This window comes from Canis lupus, chromosome 37 (assembly GCF_048164855.1).
Source record: "Canis lupus baileyi chromosome 37, mCanLup2.hap1, whole genome shotgun sequence".
NCBI lineage: Eukaryota > Metazoa > Chordata > Mammalia > Carnivora > Canidae > Canis > Canis lupus.
Window position 1 is genome coordinate 2,296,453 of NC_132874.1, and position 24,340 is coordinate 2,320,792.

Here is a 24,340-nt window from a genome sequence, read left to right on the forward strand (position 1 = left end):
CACAACTGTCATACCTGCTTTTTGCTTTCTCAATTACAGGCCATATTCTTTCTCAGATCTAAAAGTATTTGGGGTTTTATAACCTTTAAAATCCCTTCTAGGGCAGCCTGCGGTTTAGCGCCACCTTCAGCCCAGGGCGTGATCCTGGAGACCTGGGGTGGAGTCTCACATCAGGCTCCCTGCATGGAGCCTGCTTCTCCCTCTGCCTGTGTCTCTGTCTCTGCCTCTCTTGGTGTCTCATGAGTAAATAAAATAAAATCTTTAAAAAAAAAAAATCCCTTCTATAGGGATCCCTGGGTGGCTTGGCGGTTTGGCACCTGCCTTCGGCCCAGGGCGTGATCCTGAAGTCACGATTGAGTCCCACGTCGGGCTCCCTGCTTCTCCCTCTGCCTCTCTCATGAATAAATAAAATCTTTATATATATTTCTAAAGATTTTATTTATTTATCCATGAGACACAGAGAGAGAGGCAGAGATACAGGCAGAGGGAGAAGCAGGCTCTCTGTGGGGACCCTGATGGGGGACTCATCCCAGGACCTTTTGACCCTTTGCCCTGAGCCGAAAGCAGACACTCAACCATTGAGCCACCCAGGTGTCCCATCCCTTCTATTTTTTAAAAAAGGTTATTTATTTATGTAATCTCTTCACCCAACTTGGGGCTAGAACTCAACCCTAAGTTCAAGAGTCATACGTTCCTCTGATTGAGCCAGCTGGGCACCCTGAATTTTCCCCTTCAAATTTTGAAAAGTCCTAGAATCCTATATCTAGATCCTAGATTGGTATAACTTTTGACTGAAAGTCATCTTAAAGGATATGGAATCCAGGCACATCTACAGTGCAAATGTTTACAAGGCACAAACACCCCTGACAAGCATCCTGATATGGTATAACAAGAATCAAACTCATCCTTCCCATGTGCTCCCCACCCCAATTCACTTCCAAAATAAAAATCCTGTCCAAATGAGACACCTCAGGCATGTGATGACCACTAGCAGAGAATTAGCCTTAGAGGTACAGGAAGAAAGAAAAGCCCTTGAAATTTTGATGATGAAAGACAGCAGAATAGGCCACCCCAAATATGCCACTTTGTCATAGACATTATTTTGAGCTAAAGGTAATTTAGAAGCAGCCGACGCAGAAGCAAAGATATCAGAATTTTGTTCTGGATGCTGCAGGGAAAATGCATTTGGAATTATCCATTATGTGCATTTAAACTCTGCCAGGAAAAAAATATTTTTTAATCTACTTTTTGTAGTTAGTAGTTATTTGTATAAATTAAAGGTTTTCAAGTTAGAAAAAAAGGAAGCAACCCACACAGGAAAAGCTCTTTACCTTCACCCCCCTTTTCTGTCCAAAGGCTGGATATAAATTCTCCTTTTACTGGAGACTGATTTACTAGCCCAGAGAGGAACCAGAAGAATCTGCAAAGAAACCTTTCTCCATTACTTCCCTCTCTTCTTTTTACCTTCCCTTGGGGCCTAAAATTGTTTTCCTTGGTCTGTTCTTTATTGAAGATAGTAGATAAATTGGAATTCTAAACTGCTATTCTGAGTTCCTGCTCATTGACGTTTCCCTCTTGTGATGTACACCGCAGGCATTAACTGTTTTTCTCCTTTTGATCTTGTTAGAGTCCTGGCTGCATCCTAAAATGGGGAGAGGTGGAGTTTTGCCTCCGCTACAAGGCTACAGGGAGAAAGGGCAGGTGTCCCACTAGGTGAGCCTCTGGCATACGGATTATCCCAATGAAGTTACTCCAGAAACAGTGGGTTCAAGGACGCTCACGTCCTCCCCCGTCCCACTGAAAGCAGGAAGCACATCTCCCATACGAAACATACCCTCCCTTTATTAAGTAAAAAAAGCATCCGCATCTCCAGAGGACAGAGGCTGGAGAAAGCCAAGGAGATACCGGAGGGGGGACTGGTCCCAACCCCAGGGCTCTTTGGCTCTCTCAGCAAAAGCAGTAATTGACGCGAGGCCAAGGAAAGATCAGGCCGTGTTTATTGGGGGTTTATGCTCCAAGACCAGGGAGGCGGCCCAGGGAGCTAAGGTCTCAGCCCGCTCGCTGACAAAACCCCAGAAAGCCTGTAAAGAGGCTGAGGAGGGCAGGATAGACGTCCTGGAACCGAGGGGTGGAGATTCGGGAAGCTGTGCGCAGGCGCGGAGGCGGCACCAGCCTCCCACGCCTCCTTAGCATCTTCAGCCTCCACCCCGGGCCCTGACCGTGAGCACTCCAAAGAGGAAAAAAGTAGGTGAAGGGTCGGCGCCACGGTCCACCAGGTCACAATCTGGTTTCGCCCGGTTTCTTCTGGCAGACATCCAGCTTCAGCATCCCTGGAGACGTGCTCACAAACGGGTGGCTCCGCCTTGTCTTCTGGGTGAGCCGCTGGTGAGGGCAGGGGTGGGGTACCAGACACAGCCCCTGTGCTTGCTAGCTCATTCCCCTGAGAGGTTTTACTCTCCTTATTTCTGAGGAGGAGGGGCTGAAGGTCTCCTCTTCTGAAACTGCTTCTTGCGGAGCCGGGGCGTTGTCCCTGTCCTGCCTGGAGGAGTAAAAATCTCGCTGACTGCTCTACTGATCTATAGGGTCCTTGTTCTTCTTGGGACTGGATAGGTGGGTCCCTTGTGCCACCATCATCAGTCTGACAGGAAACTGCTGTCTAGAAGACACAAACTTAACCAGAAGATTAAAGAGGCAAGGTCTGAATATTAACAAAAGAATTATTGGCACAAGCCAACCTAGGAAAGGAAGGTATCATGTGATGTTAGGAGTCCTGAAGAGTTTGGGGATTGTGATTATAGAACCCATGCAACCATCTGGTTTGTCTGTAAATCTCCTGAATGTTTAGTTCAACTTCTCCAGAGATGCTGATGTATGTACAGCAGGTGTTGTTGACCACTGCACAGACACCCCCTTGTTCAGCCCGAAGATAATCTAGAGCTAACCGATTGTCAAGTATGTCATTAGCCAAGGAATCCAGGGACTCCTGGAGGCCCTCTAAGGCATCACCAGCGTTTGAGGCCAGGTTTTCAATGACCTGGGTAAGGTTTTTTAAGGTTGTTTCATGATAGGCAAACTCTCCCCAAGGGGCAGCCAGTCCCATGGCTTCTTCAGTTGCTCCCAAGATTAATCTGAGTGCTCTCGTCTGTCTGGTTTGAGAAGTGACATTATATATAGTGGCGCCTAATCCTTTAGGGCCCAATCGTCCCAAAGTGCATTCTCCCCGGAAGTGAACATTATCTAAACACGAATAGGCCACTGCCTGAGGAGGCCAAGAGAAAGAGGAATTGGGGCTCCCTTCATAGGGTAGTTTATTTTGTGGTGGACCGCAGAGAAACAGATACCCAGGGGGAGCACATGCTTGGTGGGGTGAAGAGGAATTAAACCAGCTTCGTAAATGGGGACCCCAATTAGGTGCAGTTTTACATCTGGGCGACAGGGGCCCTCCATCCAGTGGCCCCCCACCTAGTTCTGAGTCCTCTTCTATTCCCTCCTGGCTATCAAAAGCAGATGGGGTCTGGTAGGTGAGCCTCCAGGAAGGGGTTGCTGTTCCTTTCCAGTATGTACAGGAGAAGTTAGGTTGATCGTCTGGAGAGAGTAGAGATGAGTCTACACACCAGTGGGTCTTGTTGGGGGTACATGTAGAGCTTGCAGAGGAGAATGACATAGGATAAATGGAGGGCAAGCTGCCCACATTGGTGAGGCAGGCGTTTGTCCGGCAGGGACAACAGGGCTGTCCCTGTTTTTTACAGAGAAGAGGCCGCTTAACCTGGAGACCAGTTTGATTCCAAGAGTCTGTAAGCCTGACACATTGCATAGCATCACGATCGTCGAGTTCTACCACTAGAAGTGGTATGCTCCTAACGGACCCAGAAGTCAAGGTGAGAGTAATATCCTCATTTATAGGTACAAACTGGAGCTTAGGAACCCCAACTTGTGGCTGTGGATGACAGATCCAACAATTGGAGAGATTATTTCCAGAGGCCACGATGCTAGAAAAATTGACAATTGAGTTTTCTCTCCAGGTTGCCCCCACTTTGCTATTTTCTTCCCAACTCATTCCCAGGAGAAGGGCCAAGAGGAGGGTCCACTTCATCCATTCCATCATTGGTTTTGATCTTCTAGACCCCGTAAGGGCAGAATGGATCTTTCCCAGGGAGGGGAGATGACCGGAAACAGTACTCACAGAGAAGGAAAAGTAAAACAAAGGCAACAAAAAGCAAAGTTGGCAAACCGAAGCACCAATCACTTATCTGATTATGAGGGTCGCTTCTCAAATAAGTGCTTGAGTTCTTCTACGGGCTCACATGAGTAAGATGGTCCAGGCCTTTCAGGAATTTCTGAGCCTGTCCAGGAGAAAAAGGTATCAGCCTGGAAAGATATACGCAGCTAGGAATTCCTTGCAGCTTAACTGCTATTGGGGTGGCTAAAATCACCCAATAAAGGCCTTTTCACTTGGGTGGCAACTGATCTTCCGGGGAGTCCTCCTTCCAGGGTTTTAAGGAGATCAGATCCCCTGGATTAATTGCAGTGGTGGTGGTTGGAGGGGTTCTCTTCTAAATTACCTCTAGGGGGGTGCTGGTGGTATGTGATTAGCATAATCCCTAAAGCTTTTTGCACCTAGCCCAAATAAAATGCTGCAAACTCTGGCTTATTTTCCCATCTAGTAAAATACCAGAGTTGAGCAGGGGTCTCCCATGTCATTTCAAATGGGTTGAGTCTTAGGTTAATCTTAGGGGCAGTGGCAATCCTGAGTAGTGCCATAGGAAGCAATTGAACCCAAGGTTCATAAGTTTCTTGACAAAGTTTTGCTAAAGTCCCTTTTAGGGTAGGATTCATCTTGTCATCCTTCTCTGAGGAATGGAGGCGCCAGGGAACATACAATTTATAATTTATTCCCACAGCTGCCGAAAGGCTCTGGGTGATTTTAGCTGTAAATGGAGGCCTGTTATCGCTTTGGAGAGACTTGAGAGCCCTAACCAGGGGAATTCTCTGGAAGGCTTCTACCCATTCAGTAAAATTATCAACAAACATGAGGTGGTATTTGTAGCCCACTCATGGTAGAAGCTGGGTAAAGTCTACTCACTTGTCTTCTCCAGGATATGTCCCCTGGTGTTGGACTGGTGTAAGAAGTGGGAATCAAATGGATGGGTTTGAGATGCATAAATTATAGGCGAGGGTAACTTGTTTTATTGTCTAAGTCCCTATCCTGAAAAGACTCTTTGCACCAAGTCCCAAAGGATGTCTCTTCCATAATGGGTGGCATCATGGAAATGTTGGGCTTCTAGAATGAGAATTTTGTTCTCTCTCCTAAGCCACCTAGTGCTTTGTTCTGTATATCCCCATGTCTCAGATCTTCATGTTCCAGCAGCAGGTATTGAGGGCAGCTGGGGAACTGGTAATAATCTGAGCTGGCTCTTGTGCTAAGGTGGCCTGTTTAAACAGTTGATTGGTCAGCCTTAATACTTTCTTCAATTACAGAGGTCTCATCTTTCTGACAACTTTTACAATAGACTCCAGATACCTGATTGAGAAGTTGCGCTATCTCCAGGAGGGTGAAATTTAGGGCTTTATGTTTTATTGATAAATTTGTAACTGTTAACATTCCCCTTACTTTCCAGAAGAAATAATTATTATTATGAATCAGTATAGAGACTTCAGCTTTTCCCTTCTCCCAACTGTAAGGCCCTAATTTGGGCTTTCAGTTTAGTCTTTTGGGTGGGCAGAGCATTGAGGTGGAAAAGCTCAAGCCTCTATGACTCTACTTAGGCTCATTATGTAGCCTGGCTTCCAGATGCCTCCTCCGCAAAACTGCTCCTGTCCATAACCGACACCAGATCTGGATGGTCAAGGGGTTTTTCTTGAAGGTCAGGTCTACTAGAATATGTCTGTTCCATTGTCTCCACACACCAATGCTGGAAACCTTCCTCTTCTACAGACGGGAGCAGGGGAGCAGGGTTTAGTTTGGCACACATTTAAAATAACATCTGGGGAATCTAGCGAGAGGACCTGATCCTTAGTTAGCCTTTCTCTGGTCAGCCAGTGGTACTCTTTAATTTCTAGTACTGTCTGAACCTGATGGGTAGTCAGCAGTTGACCCAGGTCAGCTTAGGGGTCTCGCTCACTAAGAGAGCTGGGCTGCTACTGCTTATAAGCAGCTGGGCCATGCCTGTGCAACTGGGTCTAGTTATTTTGAAAAACAGGCTACCAGTCTCTGATCAGGGTCCAGCTTTTAAGTCAGGACCCCCAAAGCAATTCCCTGCCTCTCAGGGACATCTAAGTAAAAGGCTTATCCAAACTTGGGCAGGGGCCCCACCCAATCCAGTTTTCAAGGCTTTAAAAAGGCCCAGTGACATCCGTGTTGTTGGGGTCCCTTTCTCCCCACTCAAGGCCTATAAGGGGAGTTAGCATCAGACCATAATTAGGGAACCAGATGCAACTGAGCTCTGCCATATCCTGAAAGCCACAGAGAGTTGCTTTCTGGTTTGGGAAATGGGCATAGTGCTGGTGGTCCTCTTGGGATACCCAGTCTGGTGTGAGGATCAAGTCCACATATTGGCCCTATTGTTGTGATATGTGGGCTTTTGATGGGGGAACCCTATATCCTCTCTTAACTAGAAAATTTCAGGTTTGTATAGTCTTATTATCTGAGGCCTGCTTAGCCAAACTGGCTATTAGCAAATTCTCAACATACTGTAAGAGGATCCCATCTCTCACTTTTAATTCCCATTTAACTGTCTTGCATAGTACATTTCCAAATAGATGGGGGCTGTCTCCAAAGCCCTAGGGAAGCACTGTCCAGGTGTACTAAGTAGCCCCTTAAGTACCAGGAGTTTTTCATTCAAAGGCAAGTAAATCTTGACCCTCCTCGTGATGGAATATGCAGAAAAAGGCATCCTTCAGGTCTGGCACAGTGGAAAACTGAGCATCGCCTGGGACCTGGCTAAGCAGATGATTCAGTCTGGGTACTCTTGGGTGTAGGGGAACAATTATTTTATTCACAGCCCTCAAATCCTGTACAAAGAATATTCCCCACTGGACTGCCTCACTGCGAGATCTGGGGTATCACATGGGGATTGACAAGGTTCAATCAGCCCATACTTGAGAAATTGTGAAATTAATGACTGTGTTCCTCTTAAAGATTTACTCTGTATAGGATCCTATTATTCCCAAGGACAGCCTGCTCTGGGTTTTAACTTTATCTGAATGGGGTAGACATTTTTTGCCTCACCCAGAACATGAGTGTCCCACACAGGTGGAGCTACTCAGTTTTGTGTTCTGAGCAATATTTAAGGGCTCAAATCTGGGACCATCCAGCAGTGCCTGTGGATGAATTTGGGTTTCTGTTCAATTTTCATCTTAGTACCAACCCTTTTCAAGGTAAAACATGGCTCCAGAATCATTTAGCAGACCTCTCCCCACCAGTAGGGTCATCAGAAAAGAATGAGTAATAACATTTGATTCGGCTTCACAAGCCAGGGGAAGAGTAAGCTGTCTTACCTTTGACTGTCCATCTATCCCAGTTACCGCACAGTCATGGTTAGAGAGGGGCTGATCATCAACAGGGTGAGGCGGGACAGAGGAGGCGGCTCCAGTATCCACAGGGAATTTAGTTTTTCTATCCACCATGTCAAGGGTGACCCCAGGCTCCACTGGCATGATGGTGATGGGCCTGGTGGGCACTCAGGCCTCTTCTCTACAGTTGTGTGGCCCTGCTTCCAAGAGGCTGGCCAGGAGGAAGCCAGTCAGCTAGGGCAGCCAGCTGTCCCTTCCACTGGCCTTCCTGTCTGCAGGATGCACATTTGTTCCATCCACGTGGCCTCTGCTCTGATCATATGGCTCAGGCTAGAGTCTTCCAGGCCTCCTGGGATCACCCTGAGGTGGTGGGCTGTACCAGGGCAGCCAGATCTGCACCTTTTTGACTAACCTTTTGTCTTATTGGCCTCCTCTGCCCTGTCTCAATTGTTCAAAACCTTGAAAGCCTCCTCCACCAAGGGTGACAGCAGGGTCTGAGAGCCTGACTCTAACTTTCATAGAATCCTAATATCCGAGACAGATGGGGTGATAAAATGCATGGCCAATAAAGACTTCCCCGCTGCTGACTCTGGTCTCCACTGGCATATTATCAGAAGCTCTCTATCACTGGTTTAGAAAGACAACTGGATTCTCATCCTCTTCCTGAGTTGTTTCCCTCACTTTGTTGTAATTAACTGGTTTCACAATGCACTTCATCCCTTCAGAAAGGCAGGTAACGAAGTGCCTCATCTGCACCTTGTCCGTTCTGCCCTCATAATCCCATTGTGGGTCCTCGTCAGCGACAGCATTTCCTTCTACCCAAAGCACTCTGTCCCCTGGGCTGGCAGGTACCAGACTGACAGCATACTCACTAGCCTCCTAAAGATCCTGTCTTTCTCATCTAGGGTGCAACAGTAAGGACTATGATGACACCTTGTCAGGTGAGAAAGGAGGTTAGTTAATTTAATAAATGCATCTCTAAATTTAGAGGGTTTTCTGGAAAAATGGCCAAACTTTTCTTTCCACAGCCCCAGGTCTGTGAGGGAGAAAGGGATGGGAACTCTGGTCACTCCTCCCTCGGGGATGGCACAAGAGTCCCTTAATTTGGGGTCTTGGTATTTCTCCCCACTTCTGAGATCTTTTGCAAAACAAGTCCAATTGCAAGATTGTATTAAAACTTAATGATCCATTTTGGGGCCACAGTTCCTGGTCTCCTAAGTTATGTTGGAGCCAAACAGTATTGTAAAAAATATATATATATATATTAATTTCCTTTTCTTCAAACCATCCAATTTAAATTGATCCCAATGATTAAGAATATATCCTAGAAGGGAATCCTTTGTCACATCTAAGGTGCTGACCAGGTTGGGTAGTTAGACAAAGCTGGTGACTTAATTAAAAAAAAAGGTGAAAGCTGACTAGCAGGTGTCATCCCTGGGACTTTGTGTCTGTGTGAATAATGGACTTGTTCTCGTCCCACTTGGGCTTTTGGTAGAGGCAGACCAGTATGATGAGGCAATCTTGATTTCTTAAAAAAGGCAGCTTCCAGTACAGAAAACGATTAGTCCCTTGAGGCCCCCGAATCCAAATCAACGTCTGGATTTCTTCCATCTTACACCAGAACCAAGTCTGGCTCACCAAGAATTTTCCTTCCCTCTAAATAGAATAAATTACCAAATGTTTCACAAGACAAACAAAAAGGGAAAAGACAGGATGATCAGCGGCAAGACAAGACATGGTAGGAAGTTAACATGCCACTTTCACAAAGACAATGAGATTTCTCAGGGCGACAGCTGATCTGAACCCCAAAGAAAATAACAGAGTCTGGGAATAATTCTGGGTTTTAAATAAACCCAGGAAACAGAGACCAGCTAGAAGAAAAGCCAGGGGAGGGGCCACGAGGCATAAGCCACGAGTCACGGGGGGAGGGAACACATAGGTCGGGCTCGGCCCCCCCAGAGGACCTCCAGTGACCCCGCAGGGGATCAATACCGGGGAGAAGAGTGTGGGCACAGGGACACTCGGCCCCGCAACGCTCGACCAGAAGGCCTCCCTCGCCGGGGAAGTGCAGAGCCAAGCGACAGACGGGCAGGAATCCGCGAAGCCTCTGAGCCGAGGCAGGGGCCGAACTTACCGAGCACCGGGCGTCCTCGGGAGCACGAGTCCCGGGGGGCTCCGGGGACAGACGCCGGCGACTCCCCAGCGGGCTGAGGCGGGAAAGGCGCGGAGCCGGGAAGCTGCGCGCAGGCGCGGGGGATGCACCTGCTACCACCTGCCTCGCGCGCCTTATTAGCATCTTAAGTCAACACCCCTGGCCCTGACTGTGAATATTATAATAAGGGGAAAAGTAGGTGAACGGTCGGCGCTGGGGTCCACCGGGGCAACAAGCCAGTTTAGTCCGGTTTCTCCCGCGGAGTTCTTTCTGGCAGACATCCTACTTCCGCATTCCTAGGAGATGTCAAGAACGACTTGCTCCGCCTTGTCTTCCAAGGTGACACGCGGGGAGGCGGGGGGGAGGGTGTCCAAACACAGCCCCTATTCGCTCTTGAGACCACCTTTGATGGCAAAGTTAGGAGGGTCTCCTGGAGGAAGTGATGGTTCTGGGGAGACTTGTCTGCTGCGTGACTCCCCTCCTCTTAACCCCACTCATCCCCCTTCTCATTTCCTGCCTCGCGTTAGTTTGGAAGAATTTAAATGCCTAAACCAAGTGTTTGACGTTATTCTTTATTATACAAGCGATTTCCCACAAGGTACCCCACAGTCCACCCCCCACCCCCCACCCCCGCCTTTCTCAGAGTCAAAACCTTTCTGAGAAGGTCAGGGTTGAGTTCGGCACAAGTGACAGCGTTTAAAAGAAATACAAACCTGCTCAAAGCTTTATTGTCCGGAATGCTGAAACACTGGAACGCTGTAATTTGCTTAAAATCAGCATAGCCAGTTAGTGACGCAGGGAAGGGGAGGGACTCCATTGTTAGGGAGGCTCCATTTCCCTTCTCTCTGCAAGGCCCAATTTACTCATGTTCTGTATTTCCCCTGCACCTGAGTAAACCGAAGAAGCTCTGTTCCCACTCCGAGAGGGAGGCATGAAAGTTCATCATTCTGAGTTTCCTCCTAGGCCCCCATACACCTGGTAACATGTAAGAGGAACCAGATCCTGAGCATGTTCCAGAACATTAGCTTCCAACAAACCTCGGTTTTCACTGGTGCCAACCCCCTACCTCCATGATTTATGGAATTACGCTTGACACCTTTGATTGAACCCTACCTTGCATTCCTTAAGGAACATATGCCCCTTTCCAGTATAAACCCCTAACTCCAAGTGAGGAGGAAACTCACTTCTCTGAGGCTCCAAGACACTCCCATCTGCTATACTCTATCACTAATCCTAGTCAATAAACTCTGCTCTTGCTTTTTCCTGGCTCACATTTGATTTCTATCCCACTCAAAGCCCAGGACCCTCTTGGTGGGTCCTGCAGAAACCCCGCTGGGTCTTTGGGCCTGCCCTACCCACTGCTTCTCTGACTCTACTTTTTTTTTTTTTTTTTTAAGATTTTATTTATTTGAGAGAGAGAGAGAGAGAGAGTGAGCACAAGCAGGGGAAGGGAGGAAGCAGACTCCCCACTGAGCATGGGGCCCCACATGGAGCTTGATCCCAGGACCCTGAGATCATGACCTGAGCTGAAGGTAGAAGCTTAACCAACTAAGCCACCTGGGAACCCCTAGCCTACTTTTTACAACTGGATTACTACTATTTAAGCCCTCACTTTAGATACCTGACTTGGTTCCAGGATCCTCTATCCTGGTTCTCAACATATGATTTGAAGATTTCTGGCAAGGTGGGGGGATCCCCTGTTATACTTTCAAGGAGTCTGTAAGGTTGATACTCACTAGTGTACAGTGAAGCATACTAGAGATGACATGGCCTGTGATACCTCAACACTAAGGACAGACGTACCTGTGAGGGTCTAGCCCATCTTTTAGTGAAAGCCAGATATTAGATTTGTGAAAACCTTAAAGAATGCTACATTTCTCAATAAAATCTATTTTACTTTAGAAACAAGTTATTTTTCATAACACATTTTTATATTAACTTATAATGGGTTTATTATTGCTATTTTAATATAAATTGCAAATACATTTTTTATATGTCTCAGTTTCCATCTTCAATGCCATAAATATTGGCAGATATAACCCAGCTGAGCAAAAGCTCTTTGAGGCCCTCAATAATCTTTTTAATTTTTGTTTATTTTTAAGGTTTTATTTATTTAGTGAGAGAGTGGGGGAAGGGCAGAAGGAGAGGGAGAGAGGGAATCTCAAGCAGACTTCTCACTAAGCACAGAGACAAGGGGCTGGATCTCAGGGCCCTGAGATCATAACCTGGGTTGAAATCAAGTGTCGCACGTTCAACTGACTGCACCACTCAAGAGACCCTCTCCATAATTGTTAATGTTTAAAGGCAGCCTGAGGTCAGCTGCTTTTCCCACTGAACCTGAACCTGGGGACCTGCCAAGTTGGGGGTACTCACCTACTCAGGTGGGACCATAAACCTTAGGCCATACTCAGGAACTGAGTATTGACTTCTAGGCTATTGAGGGGAGACCTGAGCCAGGCTGAGATGTGTCTTTATCCTCATCCTCCTTTAGCTTGGAGGCCAGGAGAGTTGTGCTGTATGGTCTGGAGATGCCAGGGGAGGGGTGGGAACAGACCACCAGCTCCAGAGCTCCCTCAGCTATCACAGCAAGGCTCAGAGCACCTACACCCTAGGTCCCCATGCACCCCCTGGCTGGCTTCCTTTATGCCTGACCTCCACATGTGGCTTTCCTCCCCTGGCAGCCTGGTGTGTTCAGCTGCCTTCACCCTGAGTCACTCTGATCTGAAAACCTGTCACTTTCTCACACGTTCCTCTTGGGTGTGAGCCATGTGGTGGCCCTTCTTGGAACTGGCCCCTACCCCACGATACCAGCAAATGAGTTCCTAAAGCAGCAGCCTAATGAGGGGCTGGGCCTGAAAAGAGTGTGAAAGGAGCCTCCGGAGGAGGTTCTCTCAGGTGCCCAGAGGGAAGAAGGGCCCATTTCCTTCCAGGGGTGCTGTGCGTTGGTGGCAGGAGGGCCAGGGCTTCTCTACTTGGGTCTGAGGCCAGGGAACTGATGGTGGCTGCGATGGGGCCCCGTCCTGTGGAGGATCAGGCCGCCCTCAGGCACCGTGACCCCCCGGGCCCCAGTGAAGGCTGGACAGATGAGGAGCAGGCTATCATCAGACCCCAGCCTGAAGAAAGGCTTCAGGGGCCCAGAAAAGGGTGACCGGGGACATGTGTAGATATGTGATCTGTCCCTCATGTTGTAGAAGGAGATATCTCCAGCTTCATAGTCCAGAAAGATGCCCACTCGGCGAAGACGCTCTTTCACGGGGAGAATCTTCTCGGGGGAAGACAGGGCCCGGTACTGGTTTCCAAACATCTCCAGGGTCCAGAAGCCATTCTGAGGAACCAACAGGGCCTCCCCTTTCCGCTCAACGCTGTCTCTACAAACCCCCACGGCCCACACCATCACATTTTCCACCTCCACCTCCCAGTAATGCCTCCCCGAGGAGAAGCTGTCCAGGCCTAGGACACAAGGCCGGCAGTCAAATCTCTCCAGGTTGTCAGGGACACTCTGCCTGGAGGGGCCTCGTCTCACTCCTCTTCTGTCCTCTGTCAGGAAGAGCTCAGGATGAGCAGTGTCGGGGTCAAGCACCACATCAGCTGCAGAGGAAGTGTCAGCGTGAGGCCTGGAGTCTCAAGAGATGGGCTATCCCTGTGCTCCAGAGAGGTCCCAGGAATGTGGTGGGAGATCCCTGTGTGGCCGCCTTTTCCATGGAGGCCCCTAGGTCCCAATTCCGAGGCAGCTAGCTCACAGAATCCGGGAGGTGACACTTCTCCCTCCCGTGTGACAGGGGCCTGGCCCCAGGGAGAGGACAATCAGGGCTCTAAAAAAATATGGGAAGGGAACACCTGGTGGTTCAGTAGTTAAGCATCTGCCTTTGGCTTAGGTTGTGATCCTGGGGTCCCAGGTCGTCAGATTGGATTGAGCTCTGAATGTGGCTCCCCACAGGGAGCCTGCTTCTCCCTCTGCCTGTATCTCTGCTTCTCTGTGTCTTTCATGAATAGATAAAATCTTTAAAAAAAAATGCAGGAAGTTTAACGAATGGAAATTAATGGCTCCCAGTTTTGCTCCACATTCTTAGGTCAGCCCCCTTTTCTATTCAAGACATGGGTGGGGCAGGGACTCTCTTGAGTGAAGGAATTTTACAACCTGGCTTAAACCAGAAAAGAGGCCCATCCTGCCCCCTCTCCCAGTGAAGCAGTGAATGCCATTTTTTCCCTGCAGATTCCCAGGTAGTGAAAAGTCCTTTCGTTGATTCTCTGTACGGCACCAGTTTAACCAGGTAACAACAGATTTCAGTGACTCACAAGAGCACCCCACACAGGGGACAAAGGGAGGGTGATGTCTCCACAAGCCAACCTGCTTCTGCTTTAGCAACATGGGTCTGCAGCCTCTGTCTCTGACTTCTCTGGATGTGGGAAATGCTGCATATCCCTGACATTCTGCAGATTCCGCCCCTATAGGTATTTCTCAGCTGATCTACATTCTTACTGTGTTAACGTGATTTGTTGATATGTCTGACTCTGGCAGTTTTGAAATTCACCTACAAAGGAAAGGTGCAAGTACGATGGTATCTGGTAGAACCAGGATTCCTCAGTGCTTTTGAGCAGAAGGGGAGAAATCATAAGATGCAAAGCACTCTCTAGGATGGGGCCTTTGGATCCTATGCTCTCCACTGTGCTCAACCCTTGCTCCCATCAGAGGCCATACACAGAGCATCAGTGTTCCCATGGAGCAGGAAGGCATTCTGGTTCCCCAAGCAGCCACCCTTACAGGGGGCGTGAGGAAGCTTATTGCTTTTCCAACACATGGTTCTCCAACCCTGCGGAATCTATACCATCTTCCAAAGTAATCCAGGATTCAAAGAGTAACAACTAGTAAAATGTAACCTATGGGGTGGTCCATTATGTATGGTAAATGTCTGGTAAGCATAGATCAAATTATTCTAAACAAGATGACAGTGGGAAGTAAGCCACAGCATCCTTCAGGAGCTGTGGGAATTCCCTAATGGCAGAGCGGACCAGCTGGTGAAGGGACCCCAGCCCCCTGTTTGTGACCTCTAATGTGCCCTGTTGGCTGGCCTGGGGGCAGGGCTTGAAGCCTGAGGGCATGTCCAGGGTGCTCACCAGCATGTAGCAGGGATCGTCTCCAGTCTGCAAGGGGAACAGAGATGTGAGCTGCAGGAGCCAGTGAGTAGCCCAGCAGAGTACAGAATAGCATGGGCTACCCCCGGGCATGGCACACTTACGCAATTCTTCTTGAAGTTGCTCTGAAAAAAGAAACAGAAGCCAACTAATGTCCTCGACAGAAGAAATAAGAGAATTGGGGTTTGCAGTAAACAATGGGCCCTTTGTGAGCACCCCTCCTCCCCTGCCTTTCCCTACGGAGCTGTCAAGATTCCAGAAACCATCTGTGAGCCAGTGGCAGTATTATCAGTACTTACTAGGTTTGCTTTTGTTAGATGCTCTGGGGCTGCACACAGGTGAGGGCCCAGTGTCTGCAGGAGGCAGCAGGCAAGCCAGTAGGGTCAGTCCCCAGATGCCACTGTCCCCAGTCCCTGGCTGTGGCCTCTATTCATTCCCAACTCTGCACCCCCACCCCCACCCCCAGGCTTCCAGCTGTCAGAGCTGTGTCCCTGTGTGGCCGTAACCTGTCCTCCCATCTTTTACCTCGGATTTGACGTTCTTTCTCTTTTTCCACTTGTTCTTTCTCCGGTTCCTCACATGCAACTTCTTTCGCTTCATTTTCGACCTCTTTTCCCCTGTGGAGTTTCCTGACGAGACAGATGCTTCCAGCAGAGAAGAGGAGCAGAGAAGGCAAGACAGCAGCTAGGCTCACCATCCAGGGGAATGTGCTGGGAACAAAGGACTCTGAACAGGGAGCCAGAAAGGTCCCACTTAGAAGAAGGACAAGATGGACAAGATGCACATGGAAAGAGCTTCCTGGGGTCTCTACTCTGCCAGAAACCCCACAGAGGAGGTGCCTGGGGGGCTCAGTTGGTTAAGTGTCTGTCTTTGGTTCAAGTCATGATCCCATGGTCCCATTGAACTACCACAGCCGCCACCTGGCACAAGCTGCCATCCCTCCTTGCCTGAAATATTGCAGGCAATATCATCCCTACCCCTGCTTCTGTCCTCAGCTATCAGCCTAAGTGCCATCATGTTACTTCTCTGCTCCAAGCCTTGTAGTGTTTCCTATCACGCTCAGACTAACTCACTGCCTGTCCACCAGCCACACCTGCCTCTTGGGGTTCCTTGAAGCTGCCAGAGGAGCTACCTACCCATCCCTCCTCCAGGCTCTAAGCTCCAGGCTCTAAGCTCCATACTCCTGCCTCAGGCCCTTTCCATGTGCTGTTTCTGCTAACGGCGTTGCTTGGTTCAAATATCTGCACAGCTCATGCTTTACTTGCCCAAATGGCATCTTTTCAGTGAAGACTTCACTGACCATCCTATTTATAATGACAACTCCCTCATCCCCCAGCATGCCCTGTCCCCTCCCCCAATTAATTTCTTCTATAGTACTTATCACCATCTGATACAATCTGCAGTTTCATTATTTCACCTATTGCTCTCTGCCACTCTAGAATGTTAGCTCCATGACAGTAGGGATCTTTATGTATTTTGTTCATTGATTTATCTTTGGTCTTTAGAACAGTGCCTTGAACATAGGTAATACTTGTTATGTATTTGTTGAATGTATTCGTGCATGTCTGTAGTTAGAGAATCCCACCCACCGACCCCTACCTTAAGAAATTCCATGGGCGGGAAGGGAGAGACTCAGCAGGCAGCACCTCTGGGTGTAGCCACTTGCTCAGGCCACTCCACATTTACGATTGTCCTAAATATTTAAAAATTGCTGCAACGGGGCACCTGGCTGGCTCAGGAAGAAGAGTGTGTGACTCTTGATCTGGGGGTGTTATAAGTTCGAGCCCCACGCTGGGTGTAGAACTTAAATAAATAAATAAAATTAAAAAAAAATTCCTACAGGATAAGAACCGTGACAGAGAAAAGACAATCAGAGAAGACTTTGATTTTGCCCTTGAGAAAAGAGAAGGGGAGAGGTCTCGCCTCAGCTGCAGCTGCCAGCTATTCAGAGCTTAGGACCCTTCCACCCTACGCCTCTACCTACCCATCCCTCCTCCAGGCTCTAATATGTCTGAAGATCCTGCCTCCATGTGATGAGCCTCCAGAGGGCAGGGAACTAACCTGGGATGAAAATCACAGTTTCCCTCTCCTGGCCAAGCAGGGTGTTGTTGACAGAGCAGGATGCGTTCCTCACAGAGAAGTCCATGATGATCACAGCCATGCTGACCATGAAGAGGCCATTCGCATCCACAGTGTGAGCCTCCTCCAGGGCTGGCATGATCTCCCCATAAGGGTCCCTCCACGTGGCATGGGGCTCTGGGTACCACCCTATGGATGTGCACTCCAGCCGGATGCCTCCATCCTCGTGGCCCTTCATTTCAATGAGGGGCTTAGAGCCCAGGCCTGGGGACAGAGACCAGGGAACAGCTAAAAAGGCAATGGTGTCTTAGCCTGAGTGTCTTAGATCAGCTCTCAACAGGGAATGCTAAGGGGAAGAGGAAGACAGCAAGTCACCAGTGGCCACCAAAGCTGGTTATGGGTATTCTACACATTCCCACAGTAGCCCTTCTGTGAGGCGGGGAGAGATAGAGGAGAGGAAGGAAGGAAAAAGACCCTGATCGGGGATAACATCAGGAGACCAGTGTGCCAATAAATCACAAGATCTCTGAGGACAGGATGACATGGCACTTCGCTTTGGGCTCTGACCCCATCACAGTGGCACACCTCCATCTGTCTCATACTAATTGTTTGTCGATTGCTTCATTCAGTCAGGGAATTTAGTTTTCTCCCTTCTGGGTGAGTGTGTCCACTCTGACCTGAAACAGGCCAGTTGAGGATTTCTCTTTCTGTCCTGGGAGGACTGCTCAGTCTTGGTGGTCTCCTGAGGCTCTGGAGTCACAGGAGAAGGATAGAAGCCTGTCAGGCCAGCAGAATCTTAGGAAACTTTCTGACCTCAAGAGATTGTCCCTTCTCTCCTGGCTCAGGGCTTCCCAGGACCACAGGTCATCAGGAGTGGCAGGTTTTTAGGAGAATGGACAGAACTAGAATGCTGAACCAACCCTTACCCCAATTCAGAGATGATTACCTCTGGGGGGACCCTGTCAGCCAGGGGATTTCCTCTACAACATCTACCTATTAGAAAGATCTGGGTGCTCCTGGGATCCTCAAGCTAACAGTATCATCTCCTCGACGTCAGCAGAACATCACAAAAAATTCTGACTCTGAGCTCTTCCCAACTTATTGTCTTTAAAAGAATCTCTAAAAAGGGGCACTGGGGCGGCTTAGTTGGTTTAGCATCTGCCTTTGGCTTGAGTCATGACATAATCTCAGGCTTCTGGGATTAAGCCCCATGTCAGGCTCTCTGCTCACCAGAGTCTGGCTTTGCCTGTTTGTGCTCTCTGTCAATAAATAAGTAAGATCTTAAAAATAATAAAAGCAAAATGTTTAAAAAAATAAGAGTCTCTAATAAAAGAGAATACTGGTACAAGACCTGCAAGTGCACAGTCCTAAGAAACTTCTGCTCCTTTAGCCAGGGGTCTTGCAGTCACCAAAGTCTTAAATTAAATTAAATTAAATTAAATTAAATTAAATTAAATTAAATTAAATTAAATTTTAGAACAGCTCAGCAAAATAAAATTCCTGTTTATTGTTGGACAATATTGTTTCATCCACACTTTTTTTTTAAGATTTTATTTATTGGGGCTCCTGTGTGGTACAGTCAGTAAAGTGACCGACTCTTGGTTTTGGCTCAGATCATGATCTCAGGGTGCTGAGATCGAACCCTTGTCTGCCTCTACTTCGGGCTCAGCTCTACACTTAGCATGGAATCTTCTTGTCTCTCTCCCTCTATACTCTATACTCTCTCTCCCTCTATACTCTCTCACTCTTTCTTGCTCTCTCTTGAATAAATACATAATCTTTTAAAAAATAAGGATTTTCTTTATTTATTTGAGAGAGACAGGCAGAGCAAGCACAAGTGGGAGGGAGGGTGAGAGGGTGAGGGAAAAGCTGACTTCCTGCTGAGCAGAGATCCCTGCGCTGCCCCCCACCCCACTAGATGCTCAATCCCAGGACCCTGAGATGACCTGAGCCGAAGGCAGATGCTTGACAGACTGACCATAGGCACCTCATATTCAAATATCTTTTTTTTTTTCCAAATGTCTTTTAAGTAATTTCTTTGTTGGAGAAGAAATGGGTAGGAAATATCAGAAAGGGAGACAGAACATAAAGACTCCTAACTCTGGGAAACAAACTAGGGGTGGTGGAAGGGGAGGAGGGCGGGGGGTGGGGGTGAATGGGTGACGGGCACTGAGTGGGACACTTGATGGGATGAGCACTGGCTGTTATTCTGTATGTTGGCAAATTGAACACCAATAAAAAAAGTAATTCCTTTGTTAAGGCAATTCAAAAAATTAAAAGACAAAATTAAAGCAATCATGTAAGTCTCAGCTACCTGCTCCATCTTATTTTTGCCAAGAAGAAATAAACCAAAAATAAAAAAACCTGAAAGACTGGCACAGAAACTCTAAAGTGTGAGAAGATTTAAAAGAATTTGGCAAGCTGGAAATAAATTCTACATAATGAGGTTCCATGGGGTTCAGCCAGGGCAAGATTGAGACAGTAGACATAAGGACAAAATCAGCCAGCCAGTCAACCGACCAAACAAAAAACCGATAAACAATTCTACAACTCAGCTCAGAGTGGGGCAGGCCAGACCTGAGTCGTGCTCACAGGAAAGAATAGAGGTTTCCTGTTACATACAAATCATCCTACTCAGCTGTGCAGTGTTGCTGTGAAGAATCAGGCCACCAGGGTTGAGAAATCCTCCTGCCACAACATTTTCTATTCATCCCATAGAAGGTTGCACTTCTAAGTGACAAAGATGGGGTATCCTGGGGAGGCCACACTGTCCCCTAAGCCTTCCTTCCATTGGTCTAATTGACTGAAATGCCATTGATTTATGTGTATCTTAAAGGCTCTTCCAGCCTTCAAATGTTCCTTTTAAAGTATAATACACTGGCCCTGAGAGAGAGGTCATGCCTTAAAACCATTATTAATAAACTCTGGGACATGCCACTTCTCCCCTACAGCCTTGCCAAACTCCTACTGATTACATTGTCACTAGTTCTCCTAGGGGGCCAGCAGGCTTGGCACTGGAACATGCTTTAATAAAATCATCTGGACGCGTCAGTCATTCTCATATGATTAGGATTTGGGGAAAGGGGAGAAAAAACAAAATTAATATCTATTGAGACAAGGGATGTCCATATGCCCTCCCCCATGTGGTTACTGACAGGGGCTCTTCTCACTCTCAATGTCAGAGGGTTCAAATGACGAAGTATATGGTCCACTATCTGGCCCCCAGACTCCTAGCACTGGGCCAGATGGGACTTCCCATTGGTTCCTCTGGGGGAGCCCCCAGAGAGGTACAAATCTCTCCCTGACTTTGCTCCAATTGTGGTCATTTGCCATCCTTTCAGTGAAGATATTCCCCTCACTACCCCTTGAACTCTCAACCCCTTCTCTGCTTTTTTCCACACTACTCACCACCATCAAAGATACAGTTTAATTCAGTAGTTTATTGATGGGCTCTCTGTACTCTCTAGAACTCAGGCTCCATGAAGTCAGGAACCTTCCTGTATTTTGTTCACTACTTTGTCTTCAGTTACTTGGAACAGTAACTTGAATATAGGGGCTTGTTAATAACGGATTTGTTCAATGAACTTATGAATGTCTGTCATGTGAGGGAGCCCAAAGATAAATTTCCCCACTCTGCCTTTTTTTGTTTTGCCCTTTTTAAATGTGTTTATTGAAAATTTAAAAAATATATATGTGGCTCACATTTGTGGCATATATTTTATTGCTAGTGAATTGTTTTGCTTTAGATGAACCACCATGCATCATTCTGATTGCCTCCAAAGTCTTGATGGTTTAAACTGACTCTGAAAGTTTGATATCAGCAATGTATTTGTTTTTCACTCATTCATTTTACAACTATTTATTAAGTATCTACTAGGTGTCAAGCAACTTGCTAGGTGCTAGAGATAAAGTGGTGAATAACTGCTATTGTTAGATCCTGATTGGTTCTGGTTATGATTAGGACAATAAAGCTTAAGAAAAAAAAAAAAAAGTCCAAAGGGGCACCTGGGTGGCTCAGTTGGTTGAGTGAGTATCTGTCCTGGGCTCAGGCCCTGATCCAGGGGTGCTGGGATGGAGCTCCACATTGGGCTCCCTGCTCACTGGGGAGTCTGCTTCTCTCTCTGCCTCTCCCCCACCCATCACTCATGTTCTGCTACTCTCTCAAATAAATAAAAACTTTAGGAAAAATTTTTTAAAAAGAAGAAATCGATTGAAAATCAATGAGAAACACTAGTCTTTGAACTTAATGAAAAACATATGGATCATATACTATTGGTAAGAGTGTATATTAGCATGAACATTTTGGAAAATAAATTTGTAGTATCTATTACAGAGGAAGAAGAGAAATACTTCTCATCATACAACACTTCTAGGAACATGCTTCAGTTGGGGATTTTGAGAGGGATTTTGTTATGAATTATACCCCCCCACCCGCATTCACATGTTGGAGTTCTAACCTCCAATACCTTTGGATGTGAAGAAGAGATCAGTAGGTACAGAGAAAGATACCAGGCTTGTGTCCACACAGAGGAAAGGCCATGTGAGGACACAGCCAGAAGGTGACCATCTGCAAGCCACGGAGAGAGGCCTCAGAAGCCAAACCTGTGGGCAGCCTATCATGGTCACATGGGTTATTGTTCATAGTTCCGGAATCTGTATATTAACTTTTTTAATAAGGATTTTATTTATTTATTCATGAGAGACACAGAAAGAGAGACAGAAACACAGGCAGAGGGAGAAGCAGGCTCCATGCAAGGAGCCCAATGTGGGACTTGATCCCAGGCCCTGAGCCAAAGGCAGACGCTCAACCGCTGAGCCACCCAGGTATCCCTATATTAATGTTTTATAAGTTTTTCTGGATGTGTATTATATATCACAATAAAAATATCCAATTAATTATAAAACGAGTTGCTGGGAAAAACCCTTAGAGATCTCTTAGTAGGCATAAGAATTATCTGTGGGAGTTAAACCTTCACTCTGGCTCAAGGCTACAGTGGAGTTCTGCATATGCTTCTCAGGAACTGACGCCCACACTGAAGCAAGGCAAACCCACTCATTTGGTCCTTGGGCCAGAAGAAGCTACCTTCCTGTTTAAAGGGGATGCTAGGCAAAAATCTGCTGGGCTGCAATGGTCCTGAGGTTGGGAGAGAAACTCTTCCTAAGGGTCACACTGAAAAAAACTGAGCAAAACGAAATGACGCACTTGCCACCATCAGGTGCATAACAGCCTCGTCATAGGATCTGCCTTCTTGGAAGTAACAGTGGTAGATGCCGTTGTCATGGGCTGTGACATTGTGTATGATGAGTGCCACGCTCCCCTTGTTGATATGTTCGCTCACAAAGGTGGTTCTTCCTTGATACTCCTCCATCTGCTCCTCTGTTCTCTCCCGCCCAGCCTTATACACGAGCACCGCCAGGGAGAACTGAGATCGGAACCAGCGCACCTCCATGTGCTCTGCATCCTTCTCGGGTGACAGGTGGCAGTGAAACTTGGTGTTTTCTCCCGCCATGGCCAGGACTGCATCTGTCGGCCCCACAACAGTAAACTGGGCTGTTCAACAAAGGAGCAGAACAAGGCATGGCCATCAGATATCAAAGGCAGGAAAGGCAGTGGTTATTCCAGGGGACAGATGTATTCTTTCTAGAGCCACAGGGGCTTCCTGAGCTGAGCCAGTCAGTGTGGTTGGTTGGCAGTGACAGATGCCTGGTGGGGGATCCACCGAGGTTGTGAATACTTATTAAGAAGCACACACTGAGCACTGTGCCAGCAGACCCTGTGCTTACAGAGATTTTTCCCCTATTCCCAATGTAACACAATGCCTGGAGTCTAGGATAAACTTGATCTGTCCATTGTGGTAGCCACTAAGTCCCCACTGGAACGTACTTTAAATGAAAAGTACACACACACACATTTTAAAATGTTAGAATAAAAAATGTGAAATATCTCACTGTTAATAATATCTTACATTAATTAAAAGTTTACATACCAATATTCTGGTTATTTGGGATTAAAAAACATGCATCATTAAAACTTTTTTCATCTGTCCCTTTTTACTATTTTAAATGTAGCTACCCAAGCACTTAAAATTGTACGGGCAGCTGGCCTTTGGGCCCTGCCTGTATTTCTATCTGATGGCGATGATGTAAATTCGGTGCACACGAGGGGAGTGAAAGTTACTTGAACCCCAACCGCAGTACTGATGCATTTTACCTCTCGGCAGACTGAAGTGTTGACCCCCCACCTCCCACTCCCGCCCGGGAAAGCCGACGGGAGCCAGAGGCAGGCGCCCTTACCTGAGAGCGGTGCAGAGCCGCCGAGCATCACGACGAGCAGAAGGGAGCCGGGCGCGGAGAAGCGCAGAGCAGCCGCCCGCTCCATCGGCGAACCCGGAGGGTCACCCGGGGGCGTCTGCGACCCGAGGCCGGGGCGAGGGGACGGTGCGGGGTGCAGACGCAGAGGGATCAGCCACCGAGCCTGGGCACCGCCTCTGATGGATAGCAGACCTTCCTGGGACCCGCCCCGCGATGCTCAGCGCCCCTCCTCTCCCGGCTCCGTAGTCTCCTGATGGACCCGTCAGACATCCCAAGGAATAAGCCAACCACGCGACCATCCGGGAGGCGGTTTTCCGCCCTCCCCGGCTCACTCCTCTGGCCAGAGTTGAGTTTCTTCAGGTGTCACTTGATACTTTTCCATCGCCTCCCCCCACCTTGCACCCCTCCCGGGGATCGCTCAGAGTGATGGCAGGGAAAGCCAGACCCCTCTCCCGGGGACTGCCTTCCCCCGAATCACCTCCCACCCACCGCCCCAGCCCTGCCCCCGAGGGGCGAGCGCGACCCTCCCTTTCCGACCATCTCGAAATAACTTCTGCGTTATTTCTCCTCTGACGCTCAAATGATTTTCCTGTCGTCCTTCTCCCTAATCTCATAGTCATAATCAGAGAACGATACATCCTGAAAGCGGAGGAAAAAAAACCTTTATTCGCTTCCCACGAGGCGCGGCGTGGGCAGCGGCGGGACCTGGCACAAGCTCCAACTCTATTCTGGCCGCGGAGGCCCAAGAGGTCAATGAAGGGTCTAGAGCCCCGGATTGGCCGGCTGCGGGCCAACCAGCCAATGGTATCCCTAAAGGCATCTTCTCACCAGTCACCAGGCGGAATACACAACAGTGGAAACTCGTACAGCTGCGCGTAGCTTTTGAGATTATCTGGAGTTTTAAAATGTCCTTTTTCTTCTCTCCAGAAGGAAGGGCTAAGCACCAGGAAAGGCGTCAGTGCGTAGACACTGGGGGTGCGGAGGGGGTGAAGGAAACAGGGGCTTTCTTCCTTCCAAAGCCAGAGGACTGTTCCAGGTGCTGGACTTGTGGGGGCCTAGGCTAGTGAAGGAGAGAGAGAGAGAGAGAGAGGAGGGGTAGAGAGAGACACAGAGACAGAGAGGGAGAGAGAAAGAGACAGACAGAGAGAGAGG

At 48.0% G+C, this 24,340-nt stretch overlaps 2 protein-coding genes across 4 annotated transcripts; both read right to left on the minus strand.

Annotated features, from left to right (window-relative positions):
- Window positions 1-1,979: 1,979 nt before the first annotated feature.
- On the minus strand, window positions 1,980-9,963 carry LOC140626351 (endogenous retrovirus group V member 2 Env polyprotein-like). Its single transcript, XM_072814099.1, has 2 exons — window positions 9,647-9,963; window positions 1,980-4,343 (listed from the first exon to the last, which is right to left on the minus strand). Exon 2 carries the CDS (start codon window positions 4,103-4,105, stop codon window positions 2,762-2,764), a length of 1,344 nt encoding a protein of 447 aa, XP_072670200.1. The 5' UTR covers window positions 4,106-4,343; window positions 9,647-9,963; the 3' UTR covers window positions 1,980-2,761.
- Window positions 9,964-11,076: 1,113 nt separating this feature from the next.
- Window positions 11,077-23,684, minus strand: LOC140626350 (butyrophilin subfamily 2 member A2-like). 3 transcript variants are annotated; one of them, XM_072814096.1, is made up of 7 exons: window positions 23,171-23,680; window positions 22,080-22,427; window positions 16,859-17,140; window positions 15,323-15,523; window positions 14,902-14,922; window positions 14,780-14,806; window positions 11,077-13,252 (listed from the first exon to the last, which is right to left on the minus strand). In XM_072814096.1, the coding sequence occupies exons 1-7, from the start codon at window positions 23,253-23,255 to the stop codon at window positions 12,633-12,635; spliced, it is 1,584 nt and encodes a 527-aa protein (XP_072670197.1). In that variant the 5' UTR covers window positions 23,256-23,680; the 3' UTR covers window positions 11,077-12,632. The 3 variants fall into 3 exon arrangements, with proteins under 3 accessions (XP_072670197.1, XP_072670198.1, XP_072670199.1); XM_072814097.1 differs by lacking the exon at window positions 14,902-14,922 and having other exon boundaries at window positions 23,171-23,684; XM_072814098.1 differs by lacking the exon at window positions 16,859-17,140 and having other exon boundaries at window positions 23,171-23,678.
- Between the last annotated feature and the right edge of the window lie 656 nt (window positions 23,685-24,340).

What these genes read in the sequence shown, in the direction of transcription:
- LOC140626351 (XM_072814099.1), bottom strand. Translation starts at nt 4,105, where the DNA reads ATGATGGAATGGATGAAGTGGACCCTCCTCTTGGCCCTTCTCCTGGGA.
- LOC140626350 (XM_072814096.1), bottom strand. Translation starts at nt 23,255, where the DNA reads ATGGAGCGGGCGGCTGCTCTGCGCTTCTCCGCGCCCGGCTCCCTTCTG. An exon ending in TATGCACCTGATGGTGGCAA is followed by an intron (nt 17,141 to 22,079) that starts GTGCGTCATTTC and finishes CTCTGTCCCCAG; the next exon opens with GCCTGGGCTCTAAGCCCCTC. An exon ending in ACGATCCCTGCTACATGCTG is followed by an intron (nt 13,253 to 14,779) that starts GTGAGCACCCTG and finishes CTTCCTCTGCAG; the next exon opens with CTGATGTGGTGCTTGACCCC.